Source organism: Saccopteryx bilineata, chromosome 11 (genome assembly GCF_036850765.1).
Source record: "Saccopteryx bilineata isolate mSacBil1 chromosome 11, mSacBil1_pri_phased_curated, whole genome shotgun sequence".
Classification (NCBI taxonomy): Eukaryota; Metazoa; Chordata; class Mammalia; order Chiroptera; family Emballonuridae; genus Saccopteryx; species Saccopteryx bilineata.
The window spans coordinates 21,159,985-21,175,315 of record NC_089500.1 but is presented as its reverse complement, the minus strand read 5'-3'; the positions used below and the strand labels follow the sequence as shown (position 1 = coordinate 21,175,315).

At 45.1% G+C, this 15,331-nt stretch overlaps 1 protein-coding gene across 5 annotated transcripts in view; it reads left to right on the top strand.

Moving 5' to 3' along the window:
- Positions 1 to 15,331, top strand: part of CTIF (cap binding complex dependent translation initiation factor) — a 272,016-nt gene that overhangs the window by 218,225 nt on the left and 38,460 nt on the right. For all 5 annotated transcript variants that reach the window (XM_066246447.1, XM_066246446.1, XM_066246445.1 and 2 more), the window contains one exon: positions 13,182 to 13,337. In XM_066246447.1, coding sequence (XP_066102544.1) covers positions 13,182 to 13,337 — 156 coding nt within the window. The remainder of the gene's footprint in view (positions 1 to 13,181; positions 13,338 to 15,331) is intronic.

The window sequence follows — 15,331 nt, the reverse complement described above, 5'->3', positions numbered from 1 at the left end:
AAGTGTCTGGGAAGAGACTCTGTGTAAATGTATGGCGGTGCTAGAGTCACCAAAGGCAGACGAGCAGCAGGTGAGCAGGGTGCCAGCACCACGTAGTCATCTAAGTGCCTGGTGACTGCGAGCTGCCACGTCTGGACGTCCGTGCTCCCGCGCACCTGTGGGTGTCTTCCTGAGGCGCAGTGAATCAGGCAGGCCAGGCCTGTCTTCCTGCTCACAGGTGAACTTCCAGCCTCTTCTGAGGGCTTTTCAAGGCCAAAGCCACAGCAAGTGCTGCCCCCCCCCCCCCAGAGTGAGGCTTCACGCCTGCTTAAGTGTGAGACAGAATTCCCACTGAATCAGCCCGACTTCGCAGCTTCACTCCACTGCCTACCAGGGCCCCCTCCCCCACCACACACAGAGCAGCAGAGCTTACCTGACCTGATTCTGCCCACTCAGAAATATTCTGAGTGCTCACACCCTGGGAAGCTTGGAAAATGTCTCCAGAATATTCCGGATTCAACTGGTAGTGGCTGATGGAAGTTTTCAGCTACAATGTGTTCCCTTGACCTGGAGCCAAGTGCCAAGGAGAATGCATTCTTGGCCACATTGCCATGAACCATTAGTCACAGAGACTGTCCCCAGTGGCTTTTTTAAAATTAATAATAGTTAGCCCTGACCAGGTAGCTAGCTCAGCTGGTTAGAGCATCGTCCTGATAGGCCAAGGTTACAGGTTTGATCCCTGGTCACAGCACATATAAGAATCAACCAATGAATGTGTAAACAAGTGGAAACACAAATGGATGTTTCTCTCTAAAATCTATGAATTTTCTTTAAAAAATTTTTAATTAAAAATATCATATTAAAGGGCTGACATTTGGGGCATACTTTCCATGTTTATTGATTAGAGCAGAGATTCTCATTCTTTTTGGTGGGACACAGGGCAGGAGTCACAGGGAATTAGACATGAGGCTCAGGAGAGTATAAGGCACATGTGAAAGCCACACTGATGGTCCCAGGCCAGGTCTGTGTTTGTGGTCGGCAGCTATTGTCTGTGGTCTGGGGATCTGTCACAGGGCCCCACCTGCCCAGCCGTGTGACTTGTGTCTGGCAGATCAGATGGGAAGCCCATCTTCAGGTCCACAGTGATTGTCATGTGATAAGCAAGGTCAATCATAATCCTCCCCTGAGATTTGTGAGTTGGATACCAGGAGAGAAGAGGTCTGTCTTCCTTTGGCTCGTGAAGCATTATCATAGGGACTGGGAACTACTGACAGCCATCTTTGGCACGAGAGAAAGTGGTCAACCTGCAGAAAGCCAAGACAGGCAGAGGCAAAAGTCGGGGGTCAGAGCCCTGGCATCATTGTTTGAACCCCACGGACCAGCTGTGTCCCTGGACCCACCTCTTCCTCACATGTGTGCTTAAAGCTAGTCTGAGAGGCTTTCTGTCACTCACAGCCGAGGACACGAGCAGTGTCTGGGGGCAGAGCGGAGTAGACGGTGGAGTGAGGAGGGCTTTGGCGTTATGTGAGTAGGTGTCTGGGCCATGGGCGGGGGAGGTCAGGGATGATCAGGGGAAGGTCCAGCCGGAGGTGCAAAAGGACATGCCAAAGGCAGGGAGCAGGGCAGGGCCCCATGGACATCAGAACTCAAGGCAAGCAGCCAGTCTTGTGCTCACACCAGCCTCTGAGATGCCTTCTTTCTCCAGCCGAGATAGGAAACCACAGCAAACCGTTGCCAGGGTTGGAGTGTCCTATAGGTCAGAGTCTTGCTGTTCCAGAATCAAAATATGGCCAAATCCCCAGGGCCAAGCCTCAGGGCCCAGCAGGACTGAGCAGCACTGGCGGCTGTGCCCGTAGTGGCTGTTATACAGCTGGGAGTGCGGCCTGGTGGGCATGCCCTTGGGCGGGGGCTGCACACGTACAGTCCGCCAGGAGCAGGGGGCGGCCAGGTCTAGGGCTGGCTCTAGTGGACAGAGTGACTCAGGATGTAATGACCAGGAAGTCTCTCTGTCACCTACTGTGCACCAAATACACCTTACATGTCACTCCTTGAAGCCAAGGAAGTCTGTTTGTCCCAGTCAGGGTGACGCCAAGACCTGGGTGATCCTTCCCTGATAATGCCCTGAGTGGGTGTGTGAGAGGCAGGGCCTGTGGGCTGCTGCCCGAGGGAGCATGCCCAAGACGCAGACGCTGACCAGAGAGCCCTTTCGCCCTTCTCCTCGCCTGACTCGGGCTCTGCCCAGCCAGCAGTCCTGGTCCCTTGCTACCAGCCCCCTCTGTCCTCCTGTGGGGCCAAGGGACCCATTAATCCAGGGGTTGGGAACCTTTTTGGCTGAGAGAGCCATAAACCCCACATATTTTAAAATGTAATTTCCTGAGAGCCATACAACGACCTATGTACGTTACACATTATCCAATAAAAATTTGGTGTTGTCCTGGAGGACAGATGTGATTGGCTCCAGCCACCCGCAACCATGAACATGAATGGTAGGAAATGAATGGATTGTAATACATGAGAATGTTTTATATTTTTAACGTTATTATTTTTTTATTAAAGATTTGTCTGTGAGCCAGATGCAGCCATCATAAAAGCCACATCTGGCTTGCGAGTCATAGGTTCCCGACCCTTGCATTAATCCATCACAGAAGAGAGGCCTCTTGTCACACTGGTCAGTTCTCTTTGGTCCTAAGTCACAGAAACCAACTTGAGGTGGCTTAACATCACTGAGGTATCCTATGGAGCCCAAAGGTCACTGGAAAGGACAGACCTTCAGGGGTCTCTCTCAGGCTGGGGAGGGTCATCTGCTATAGTATTTCCAGGTCCCTCCTCCAAACCAGCCCTAGGCTTGGGACTTCTCTTGCCTCTGCCCCAGTAACTGGGTGCCAAGGAAGGACCACATTGCCTTCTTTGGGATGAAGACTCCTGTCCTGGGGTCCCCTCAAACAATAATGACTGGGTGGGGCAGGACCTCTCTGAGAACTCCCTAGGGCCAGTTCCTCACAGCCGGGGACAGGCAGGCAGACGGGGGTGGGTGCTGGGACAGGAGTGATGGGGAACATGAGGAGGAAACTGCAGGTGGGCTGCGAGTGGCTGTGGCCAGCAGCACGGAGGGGACTGACGCACAGGGAGGCTCAAATCTGGGAGGAGCAAACAGAAGCCGTGGGTGACCCATCACGAAGGGCACCTCTGCAGAGCGGCACGACCTTACTGGACACAACCTGTAAAAGGAAAAACAGTCCCAAATAAGCAGAGCAATCTCACCCTAGGACCAAAATGTTGCCCACAAAAATGAAACAAACACACCCTGGCCAAGTAAGTCGATCGGTTAGAGCAGTGGTCTCAAATTTTTTGAAGTCGGGGCACATTTAAAATTCTACAAATAATTGTAGGTGCACTATATACAAATTTCTGAGAAATATGTTTTAATAATTAAGTCAAATATTAAATAAAAAATATATAAAGTCCAAACATGCTTTTATGGTAATTAAACAAAATAAATACGACAAAATTAAATTTATTCTGACATTATAAACCATTTTTATGTTATATTTTTGGTTGTACTTTTTAGAATTTGTAAAAAAGAGGGGTTAAATAAAAAAAATGACTAACAAGTTATCTTTTTATATATATAGATACATTCTTAGTAAGATTTAGTAAATTTGGCAGGTCCTAGCGTGAATGTGTTAAGTTTTTTCATTCTTTTGTTTATGAAAACATGAGCCTCATGTATCCAAGCGATTTCTTCAATGTTTGGGCATATATTTGAAAGACAAACTCTCATTTCCTCATCAATACATTGAAGAATTCCTCTCTTTTTACTCTTAATTGTGTTGAGGGTAGAAAATCCTAATTCACATAAATAGGATGTTGAAAATTATAGTAAAATGTTCAAAGCTTTTTTAGATATTGCCACATATTCTTCTATTATAGAAATCCAAAAGACTTCAAGAGACAATTCCTTATGTTTAATCATCAATCCAAAACCCCCACCATACATATCATAGTAACTTTATACCAAACAAAGGATAGAAGAAACTTGCCTCCAGTCTTCCTGGGGAACATGGGGGATAGTGTAAACAATCCAGCACCACAGCTTAACAGCCTTTTACAACCTAATCAGGCAAGTGAGGTGGGAAGTTGGGCAGACTATCAGCATATAGCCAATTCCCCACACCTCTGTCTCCCAAAAATCTAAACTGCAAAAACCCTGTTGGGTTTTTTTTGTTTGTTTGTTTGTTTGTTTTTTGTATTTTTCTGAAGCTGGAAACGGGGAGAGACAGTCAGACAGACTCCCGCATGCGCCCGACCGGGATCCACCCGGCACACCCACCAGTGGTGACGCTCTGCCCACCAGGGGGCAATGCTCTGCCCCTCCGGGGCGTCGCTCTGCCGGGACCAGAGCCACTCTAGCGCCTGGGGCAGAGGCCAAGGAGCCATCCTCAGCGCCCAGGCCATCCTTGCTCCAATGGAGCCTTGGCTGCGGGAGGGGAAGAGAGAGACAGAGAGGAAGGAGGGGGGGTGGAGAAGCAAATGGGTGCTTCTCCTATGTGCCCTGGCGGGGAATCGAACCCGGGTCCCCCACACACCAGGCCAACGCTCTACCGCTGAGCCAACCGGCCAGGGCCAACCCTGTTGGTTTTTTGGTCCCCAACAGGCATATATTTCTCTGGAATACCATAGGGCGCACCTGGAAATCTTCTAGAGCACACCAGTGTGCCCTGGCGCACAATTTGAGAACCACTGGGTTAGAGCATCGTCCCGATATGCCAAGGTTCTGGGTTTGATCCCCAGTCAGGGCACATACAAGAGTCAACCCTGTATGCATAAATAAGAGGGACAACAAATGGATCTCTCTCTTCGCCCCCCCTTCTCTCTAAAATCAATTAATAAATAAATAATTTTTTAAGATGCTATAAAACAACCCTAGAGCAGGGAGCAGGATGGCACAGAGTAGGTGGGAAAAATATATCTGGGGAATGAAATGAAAGCCACAAATGAAAGAAAGAGTGAACCAGACACCCATACTGACTCTCTCCTTTTAAGGCTTAGATGAAGAAAAGAGTGGTAGCAGCCTGTTTCCTCTGACAGGCTGGCCTCTGAGAGGAAAGGGCTCTGATTGCCTATGATGTAATATTTACCCTTCCTGTCCACACGTGCTCACTGACCACCTATTGTGAACCAGGTACCGTCCTAGGGGACATGGCAATGATAAGACACACAAGATCCCTCAACTGGTGAAACTTCCTTTCTAGCCAAGAGTCAGATCATCTACAAATCTGGGAACTGCCCTGGCCGGAGAGCTCGGTTGGATAGAGCATCGTCCCGAAGCACAGAGGTTGCTGGTTCGATCCCTGGTCAGAGCACACAAGGAACAGATGGATATTTCTCTCTCTCTCTCTCTCTCTCTCTCTCTCTCTTTCGCCTCCCTCCCTCTCTCTCTAAAACAATTAATCGATAATTTTTTTTAACTATACAGGACCTGATATAGGTGATAAGGGCTAGGAGGAAAATATCGAAGGATCTGGATAATGAGCCCCAGGGGCTGTATTTTAGAGATGCTGTTAGTGGAGGCCTCCCTGAGGAGCTGACATTGGAACAGAAACCTGGAATAAGGGGGAGTCTGAGCCACATAAACAGAGCACCTTCCATTTGAAAGTTACTTTCCTCTTTCCAATGTAAAGAACACTGTCAAATACTCTTTTTAAGCCTCCAACCAGTGGTCTGGGAGTAGAAAGATTGGGACCGAATCACTGCCGCTGGGCTGTCGGCAGCTCCGCAGTCCCCAGCCCTCTAACCTCCCATCCCGGCTTCTCAAGGGAAAAAAGAGACTTCCTGCCAGCAGTCTATAAGGTGCACTCTCTCCTCCCCATTGGTGGCAGTGGCAGCCACCTCTGCACAGAAACAAACAAGAGTCACCAGTGGTGTGCAGTGTGGACAGGCAAAGTAACTTTGGTCATTCGTTTGAAAAGAAGAAGAAAATGATGGTGAATTTTCAGGGATTGGCAGCACTGCACGTCTACTTCAGGAGGCTTCAGAATACACTGTGATCCTGTGCCTTAACCCTCCCTTCTCTCAAGGCAGCATCTCCCCGCTGCAGCCGCTGGCCACTGTCAGGGCAGGGGTGTTTTCCCTCTCTGCCACTATGCAGCTGTTTTTGGCTTGACCACAGGACTCCATCATGCCAGAGTTCATGTGGTTATCCAGAGCAGGAAGAATTTCCCAGAATGCCTTGAGAAACCTGAGACACTGAATGGCTTTCAGAGCTTATTGATGTGGCCAGTGCAGGAAATAGCAGTACGTCAATAAATAGTTTTAGGCAGGAAACGGGGCTTAAATGGTAGCCTTAAAGTTTGGGGAACAGCACTAAGGGTTGCTGGGAGGGAGACTGCTAGTCAGATGAGAAGTTGGAGCCAAATACCAGACTTTGAAATGGCTGCCACCAATCTGAGGCCCCTTGCTGGTTCTGGATGCAAGAGACTGAGTGTGAAGCAGATCAGGAAACCCAGGGGGTGGCTGGTTTCGGTTGGCAGAAAAGAGCTCCTGTTCCAGAGGAAAGCTGGCAACCTACAATATATGTGCCCAGAGGAGACACATAGGCTGGGTTTTAGTGGCCTCTTGGCTGGCATGTTGACAACACATTCTGCCACCCTTTAAGTGAGAATCACCACTAGTTGGCAGATCACACTTCAAGAATTCTGTCCTAATCAAAAAACAAATGAAAAATGGTCACAACCTGCCAATTTCTTTTTAACTAGCTGTTTTTCTAATTATAAAAAGAAATGTTCATGGAAGAGTAAAGAAGTTCAGAGAAGAATAAAAATTTTAAAAATAAAGATTATCCATAATTCCACTATTGAGAAACAACTTCTGTGAACACTAGATATTCCTCATCTTTTTTAAAAAATGTATTCATGGATAAGATCATATGGTACAGCCTGATAGGGTGGTGGCACAGTGGATGGAGCGTCAGACTGAGACGCAGAGGACCCGAGTTTGAGTTCCTGAGGTTGCCAGCTTGAGCATGGACTCACCAGCTTGAGTGTGAGGTTGCTGGCTTGAACATGAGGTCTTAGACATGACCCCATGGTTGCTGGCTTGAGCCCAAGGTTGCTGGCTTAAGCAAGGAGTCACTCACTCTGCTGTAGCCCCCCACCCCTGATCAAGGCACATATGAGAAAGCAGTCAATGAGCAACTGGGGTGCTACAACAAATAATTGATGCTTCTCATCTCTCTCCCTTCCTGCCTGTCTATCCCTATCTGTCCCTCTCTCTGTCTCTCTGTCTCTCTCTCTCTCTCTCTCTGTCCCTGTCTCTCTCGCTGAAAAAAAAAATCATATGGTACATACATACAATTTTGCCTTTGCTCTTTTTACTTACCATTATATAGCCATTTTTCCATGCTATTATAAACTTTTCATAAACATAATTTTTAATGGCTGCATGAATCATCATTTACTTAATCATTCTATTGTTGGATGCTTGGGTTGTTGGATTATTGTGTGCATTAAGCTTATTTTTCCTGTTATTTTTAATTATTTCCTTATGATAATTATCGAGAAGTGTAATTACTGGGTCAAACAATATGAACACTTTTAAAGCTTATTTTAAGGTTTTTCAGGAAAGTGATACCCATTTACATTCCCCATATATTCGAGTTCCTGTCTCACTGCAGCCTTTCGTGTACTGACAATTACCAGTTTCCAGCTTTGCTAATGGAGTCCGTGTGGGGAGCGGGACGGAATGGTATTTTCATTCACTTGATTGCTACTAAAGTTTAACTACTTTGTTTTTATACACATATAAGCAATTTATGTTTTGATACATGAATTATCTTTTAATGTCCTTTACCCTTACCCTTTGTCACATTTATTGCAGATATTTTCCCCAAAATATTAATTGCCTTCTAAGAATATTTATAATGTTTTGACGCATCCCTCTGTTGTGTTAATGTCAAAAGCCCTTCTCCATCCAGAAATTTGATAAATACTCAATTTAATTTTCTTCAAGTTCTCATGGGGTCTTTTTTGTTTTTGTTTTTGTTTTTTAACGTTTACCTCTTTATTCCATCTGAAATTCGTTTTAGGACCCAGAGTAAAGGGAAATTCTAAATTATCCTCCCCCTCCCCCTCCCCCACCCCTTTCCCCTCATACTTAAGACAGCTGTCCCTGCACCGTTGTTCAGTGAATAATGAATGCTTCCTTTGCCAGTGATTTGTGGTTCTTCAGGGACCATATGATAGATAAACCCTTACGGATGCCAAATTTGTTTCTGGGCTATCTGATCTAGCTGTCCATTCTTATGTCAGTTCCACACCCTTTTAATTATTAAAGCTTTCGGATTGGTGAAAAGTAGTATAACTCTTTTTTTTTTTTTTTTTGTATTTTCTGAAGCTGGAAACGGGAAGAGACAGTCAGACAGACTCCCGCATGCGCCCGACCGGGATCCACCCGGCACGCCCACCAGGGGCGATGCTCTGCTAGCGCCTGGGGCAGAGGCCAAGGAGCCATCCCCAGCGCCAGGGCCATCTTTGCTCCAATGGAGCCTTGGCTGCGGGAGGGGAAGAGAGAGACAGAGAGGAAGGAGGGGGAGTGGAGAAGCAAATGGGCGCTTCTCCTATGTGCCCTGGCCGGGAATTGAACCCGGGTCCCCCGCACGCCAGGGCGACGCTCTACCGCTGAGCCAACCGGCCAGGGCCAGTAGTATAACTCTTTATATAGCAGTTATCTAGTTCTAATTTTGTTTTGTTCTGTGTTTAGCTATCTCCCCTGTTATTCCTTCAAATTATTTTTAGGATTTTTTTTTTTTTCAAGTCTCCCTTTCCCCTGTTCCCGCCAAAGTTCCCACTGGAACATGAGTACAAATTGGTGTTGAACCTGTGAATTATTTCAAGAATTATCGTCTTTCCAATGCTGTCTAACCATTAAGGAATACTCCGTGTTTCTTTGCTTAAGACTTTCTCTTACATCTCTTGGTTCAGTTTTGCAACTTTCTTCATAGAAATCTTGTACATTTCTTAATGCCACTTAAGAATTTATATTGCTTTACTAAATGGGCTTTTGTGTATTAAAATATCTCACTGACTAATCCTGTCGTAGAAAAACTATTGATTTTTGTTATGTTAATTTTGCATTTAAACAGTTATTAATTACTTAGTTCCTAAACTCTCTTATTAATCCCAATCTTTATCAGAGCATTCTCTTGGGTTTTGCATTTTTGTGATCATGTTAAATTATTTTATCTCCTGTTCCAAGGGTCATGGATGTTTCTGCTGTATTTAAATCAGACCTATTGATGTGTAATATATTACATTTATAGGTTTCCTGATACTAAATCATCCTTGCCATTCTGGGATGAAATCTACCTGGTTATAGTGGACCTATTTGTTAGTATTTCGTTTAGGACTTTCACATCTATTCATATTAGAGAAATTAGTCATAGGTGTCCTTGTTTGTAATTTGCTGTCATTATGAGATTTTGGTAATAAGGAACTGGAAAAGCTCGTGTTTTTCTATGTTCTAGATCAGTTTACATAGTAGACCAGTTATCTAATTCTTTTCAAATCTGAATCAACTCACCTATAAAAATCAGAAGTTTAGAGACCTATTAATTCCTTCAGAACTTTTTTTTTTTAATGACCTTTAGTCTTCTCTGGCTTTTTATTTCTTTTTTTAGTAAAGTTTGGTATATGTATTTTTTTAAATCATATCTTTCATCATTTTTTCCAAAGTCATCAGCATAGAGTCATAGTTTTTATTATACTTTTTATCTACTCTATATCTGTGTTCATATTTGTTGATATTTCTAATTTTATTTCTATTTCTTGATTTTATATATAATTTCTTTTCTCTGTCTTCTAATTAATTAATTTCTGGCTTTATCTGTAGTATATCTTAAATTCAATAATATATTTTACTTTACCCAGTACATCCAAAATTTTAACATGTTAATCAATTTTTTTTTTTTTTTTGTAGTTTTCTGAAGCTGGAAATGGGGAGAGACAGTCAGACAGACTCCCGCATGGGCCCGACCGGGATCCACCCGGCACGCCCACCAGGGGCGACACTGCCCACCAGGGGGCAATGCTCTGCCCCTCCGGGGCGTTGCTCTGCCGCTACCAGAGCCACTCTAACGCCTGGGGCAGAGGCCAAGGAGCCATCCCCAGCGCCCGGGCCATCTTTGCTCCAATGGAGCCTTGGCTGCGGGAGGGGAAGAGAGACAGAGAGGAAGGAGGGGGGGGTGGAGAAGCAAATGGGTGCTTCTCCTATGTGCCCTGGCCAGGAATCGAACCCGGGTCTCCGCACGCCAGGCCGACGCTCTACCGCTGAGCCAACCGGCCAGGGCCTAATCAATATTTTTAAAATATGAGACATTTACATTCTTTTTTTTATACTAAGTCTAAGTCTTCAAAAACTAGTGTCTATTTTATACTTTACAGGACATCTCAGTTTGTATATCCACATTTTGAACACTCACTAGTTACAAGTGGCTAGTGGCTATTATATTGAAAGTAGAGTTTAGATTATATATTTGCTTCCTTTTTTTTAATAGCCAAAATAGTTAAGACTATGAATTTACCTTCTAGTATAGCTTTGACCACATCCCACAAGTTTTTATGGCTCTTTATTTTCTAAATAATCTATTATCATATATTTGATTATACCTTTATGTCATCTTCCTTTAGAAGAATATCTTTTAAACATCCAAGTAGTTGTTTTTAATTCTTGGTCCAAATATGTAACCTGCAGAATTTCTGTATTTTGAAATTGATAGTGGAATCACAACATACAATGAAGCTAGTTTCAGTGTAGTCTTATTAATTACATTATTTAAATTATCCAAGTAATTAATGTTGTAAATTTAATCAGTTATAGAATGCTAGTAGTTTTATTTCCCAATAACTGTGTTTTGAGTCTATGCTATACAGTGTATGTTTTATGTTATCTATTATGGGTTATATTTTTATCAATATAAATAATTTTTTTTTTTATTTAATGATGGTAATCTTGAAAACTTTGATTTTTACTAGTGCCTTAATTTCATTTTCATTTGAGTAAAATTATTTTTACTCAGATTACATTTAAAAATTAAATATTCTTTCTTTCATGGATTATTTCTGGCTTTTGATTCAATTTTATAATCAGAATTGTAATTACTTATTTTGACTTAACCTCGTAAGTATAGCTGCTTTCAGTTTTTACTTCTGGTCCTTCTATACCATGATTTCCTGGAAGTTGAGTCGTAAACTTTGATGGCTGGAGCATGCATTCAAGAAAGTTTCTAAATTTTTACATTATTTTTAATTGTGCTACAAAGCAAAATCACATTACATTGAAATATACCATCTCAACCATTTATAAGTGTAAAGTTTAGTTGTGTTAAAATATAAGTCAAATTGTTATGCAACCCATCTTTAAAACTTCTTCATCTTGCCAAAAACTGAAACTTGAACCCATTAAACAACTCCCTATTGTCCCCTTTCCCCAGCCTCTGGAAACCACCATTTTACTTTCAGTTTCTATGATTTTAATTACTCTAGATATCAGTTGAAATATACAATGTTTGTCCTTTTGTGGCTAGCTTGTTTCCTGAGCATAACATCCTCATGGTTCATCACCCATGTTGTAGCAGGTGTCAGAATCTCCTTCCTTTTTAAGGCCAAATAATATTCCACTGTGTGTATAGATCACTTTCCATCATTCGTCCATTGAGAGACACTTGTGTTGCTCCCACCTCTTGGCTCTTCTCAATAATATTGCTATGAACATGGATAAGCAAGTTTCTCTTTAAGATCCTGCTTTCAGTTCTCTTGGATATATATCCAGAATTTGAATTGTTGGATCATATTGTGATTATATTTTTAATTTTTGAGGGATTGCCATCCTGTTTTCCATAGCAGCTGTACCTTTCAGGGATTTTTTAAGATAAGCATGTGGGTGCGATTTTTTAAAACATTTGCTTATGTAAGATTCTTTCTCTCACTTTTACTCATAGTTAGGTGAGTTCTTTTATCTTCAAGCATATGAAGACGTTGCCCTAATATTTCTGAATTTTAACATCAAATTTGGAGTAAAAGGCCAACAATATTGTTCTTTTGTAAGAAATTTAAGAGATTTTTTTTTCCTTTACAGCTATTTGTAGAATTTTTTCTTTGAAATGAAAATTCTCTTGCTAAGAGTATTTGAACTTCCAACATTCCTCTACCTGAAACCCCAGTGGCCTTTAATGCCGTCTCTTGTATCACAGCTGTGAGTTAGCATATCTTAGCCTTATGCAGTGCCTGGCACACAGTGGGGTAGTAATACTTTTAAGAGGGTGAATGAACGAACGAATGCATGGTGTTTCTCACTGTCCTCCAGGCCCCTTGCAGGCAGGGCTATAGCAGTGTTTCTAGCCAGTCCTGGGCCTCAGTCAGCCGCTGCCAGCGTGCACCCAGCAATAATCTGATTACCCTTCCTCGTGCAGGGCATGCCTTGGGAGTTAGCCTTTGGCACAGGGAGTTGAATGGGGGAAGTGATGATTCTGGGAAAAGTGTCATCTCCCCCTTTACTTCACTCCTCACACCTCAGTATTGGGGTCAGTGAGGCAAGGCAGGCTAAAGGATCTCTAGTCTGGGGACAATGAAGAACAAGTGCCGCCTGACCAGGCAGTGGCGCAGTGGCTAGAGCGTCAGACTGGGATGTGGAGGACCCAGGCTCGAGACCCTGAGGTCGCCGAGGTTGCCAGCTTGAGTACGGGCTCATCTGGTTTGAGCAAAGCTCACCAGCTTGGACTCAAGGTCGCTGGTGAGCAAGGGGTTACTGGGTCTGCCGTAGCCCCACAGTCAAGGCACATGTGAGAAAGCAATCAATGAACAACTAAGGTGTCGCAAGAAAAAACTAATGATTGATGCTTCTCATCTCTCTCCGTTCCTGTCTGTCTGTCCCTATCTATTCCTCTCTCTGACTCTCTCTCTATCTCTGTAAAAAAAAAGAAGAATTAGAAGAGGTGCCATGTGGCCAAAGGTCACGGTGGTCCAGCTGCCCACAGTGAGCCCCAGCATTCATGCTCTAGCCACGCATCGCCCGTCCCCCTCCTCCTTGAGAACATGGGGTTTACCAGTTGCTCCGGACTAGCCCTTAACTGGCAGGCACCATAATAGGGCGGGTGATGCTGGCCCGCCCCAGTCCCAGCGAGGCTGACCACCTCTCTTGTTCCTCCGCAGAAGGACTTCACAGTGCGGGAAGAGCTGCAGCAGCAGGACGTGGAGCGCTGGCTGGGCTTCATCACCTTCCTGTGCGAGGTGTTTGGCACCATGCGCAGCAGCAGGGGCGAGCCATTCCGCGTGCTCGTCTGCCCCATCTACACCTGCCTCAGGGAGGTAAGAGCACGCGCCCGCCCGCCGGCCCCGCCTGAGAGCACAGCGCTGCTGTGGCTGTGATCTAAGCAGCTCAGAGGCCCAGGGAAGCTGTAAGCGGTGTACCAGTTATAAAGTGATTATCCTGAGATAACGAGAAGCATGTCGCATCGCCCCCCTTCTGTTTACTAAAGCCAGGTTTTTATTTATTAAGGCTACGTAAAGGAAAACAGTCTCCCTAAAGAAAGCATTACTAACTCAAACTGCAGGAATTCATAATCTAAAACAGTGGTTTTCAACCTTTTTGCACTTGGGGACTGGTGAAAATAAGAGAATTATTTTGGGGACCACTAGGCAGAAATCACCCTGAGCATTGGCGAATTGAACTAAGATCATTGGGTCTATAATCCTCATACAACTTCAGGGTGGTTCACTCTTGCATGGAATTTCTGGCTGGAAAAACCCTGCTCTAGAACACTGCCTGCAGTATTATTTGAATGAATGGATCTTGGGACTGGATTGGTTTACCATTGAATTATTTATTTTTAAAAAGGGTTGGCTTCTAAATTTCATCTGAAAAAGAAATACATAAGAGCAACCAAGAAACTTTGAGAAGCAAGAAGTCATTGGGGTACTTTCCTACGAGGCATGATGACCTACTTTACAAGTCACCCTGGCTGCTCTCCGGGACAGAACTGGAAGGATCAGATGTGAAACTGGGAGCTTATTAGGTGCCACTGGTCCTCCAGTGTGAGGGTTGGTGGCTGGGGACACAGCAGAGAAAGTGAGGAGGGGAGGGCTGTTAGCATTTCAGTTATATTGTTTTAGTGGCAACAGAGCCTGCTGAAGTAGAGAAGGGAGAGAGTGAGGAGGGCTCAGCGTGCGCCAGCCTGGTGGTGCCTGGTGGGAGGTCTAGAAGAGAAACAGAGCGGGGGTGAGAGCCAGGAGTCAGTTTTTATGGGTGGGTGACCTGTTGGTTGTCACATAGTTGCTCAGATAGAAGTTCCTGAAGAGATCAGCCTGGGAACACAGACTGCGCGTTGTGTCAAGTGTTGATGCGTACCTGGTGGGGACTCGAGGGGTGCCCGGGGAAAGGGTGCAGATGGAGGAGAGGACAAGAACCGGTAAGGAGGTAGTGGAGGGGGGACCCGGAGGCAGGAGGCGTGGGTCAGAGAAGGTTCCAGGAGAGCGTGAGAACCATCACAGAGCTCCTTCGTGGGAGCCTGGGTCAGCCCAACTTCAGATGTGCTGTCCCCTACCACCCCCAGCGGCGGGTCCCAGGACCTAAGGAGTAGTGGCCTCTGGGGAACCAATAGAACCAGGACAGAGAAGTGGGTTTAGCAACAAGGAAGTCAGCGGGGTCGTGGCGTCAGTGAAGTGAACACAGGAGCCACATCGGGCCATGCTCAGGAGTCAGTGGCAGTGCAGACCTCAGTGTTGTCAAGGCTTTAGAGAGCACTTCTGGAAAGGGAAGCTGTCAGCTAAAAGGGACGTGTGGGGTCAAGGGACATTTTTGTGTTTTTGAAAGAAAGATAGTAGAGCAATCAAGAGCAGGGAAGGGCATCTGTAAATGTTTCTGAAGCATCTGTTTACACAAAGCAGAGTACTCATTCCAGACTGCTTGGGTGCCCAGGAAAGCAGGGCGCACAGGCCTCGTCCTAGGTACTCTGAAAACCCGTAAGCCTCTGCCACTCCACGGGGTCAAACATCTTCTTAACAATGCACTTGAATTCACACTTGTTTCTCAGAGTCGGACAATGGTCTCTCCCAACTTTATTTCACTCTTAAAGTATCTTAGGCTCAGAATGCAGCACCAAGAAGGGCTGTAGCTTTGCTTTTTGTATCCCTTTGGAGATGATTTGAAGGCCGCCCTCTTGGAGGAGAAAGGCTGGTCCGGGTGGCCTCTTGGGTCCTCCCATTCCTGCCTGAGTTGCCCTGAGCCCCTACAAGCCCATCTTGAGGCAGAAAGCAGCGCTATTCTCGGGCGGTGACCTGGATGGTCCCAACACATTCCCTCA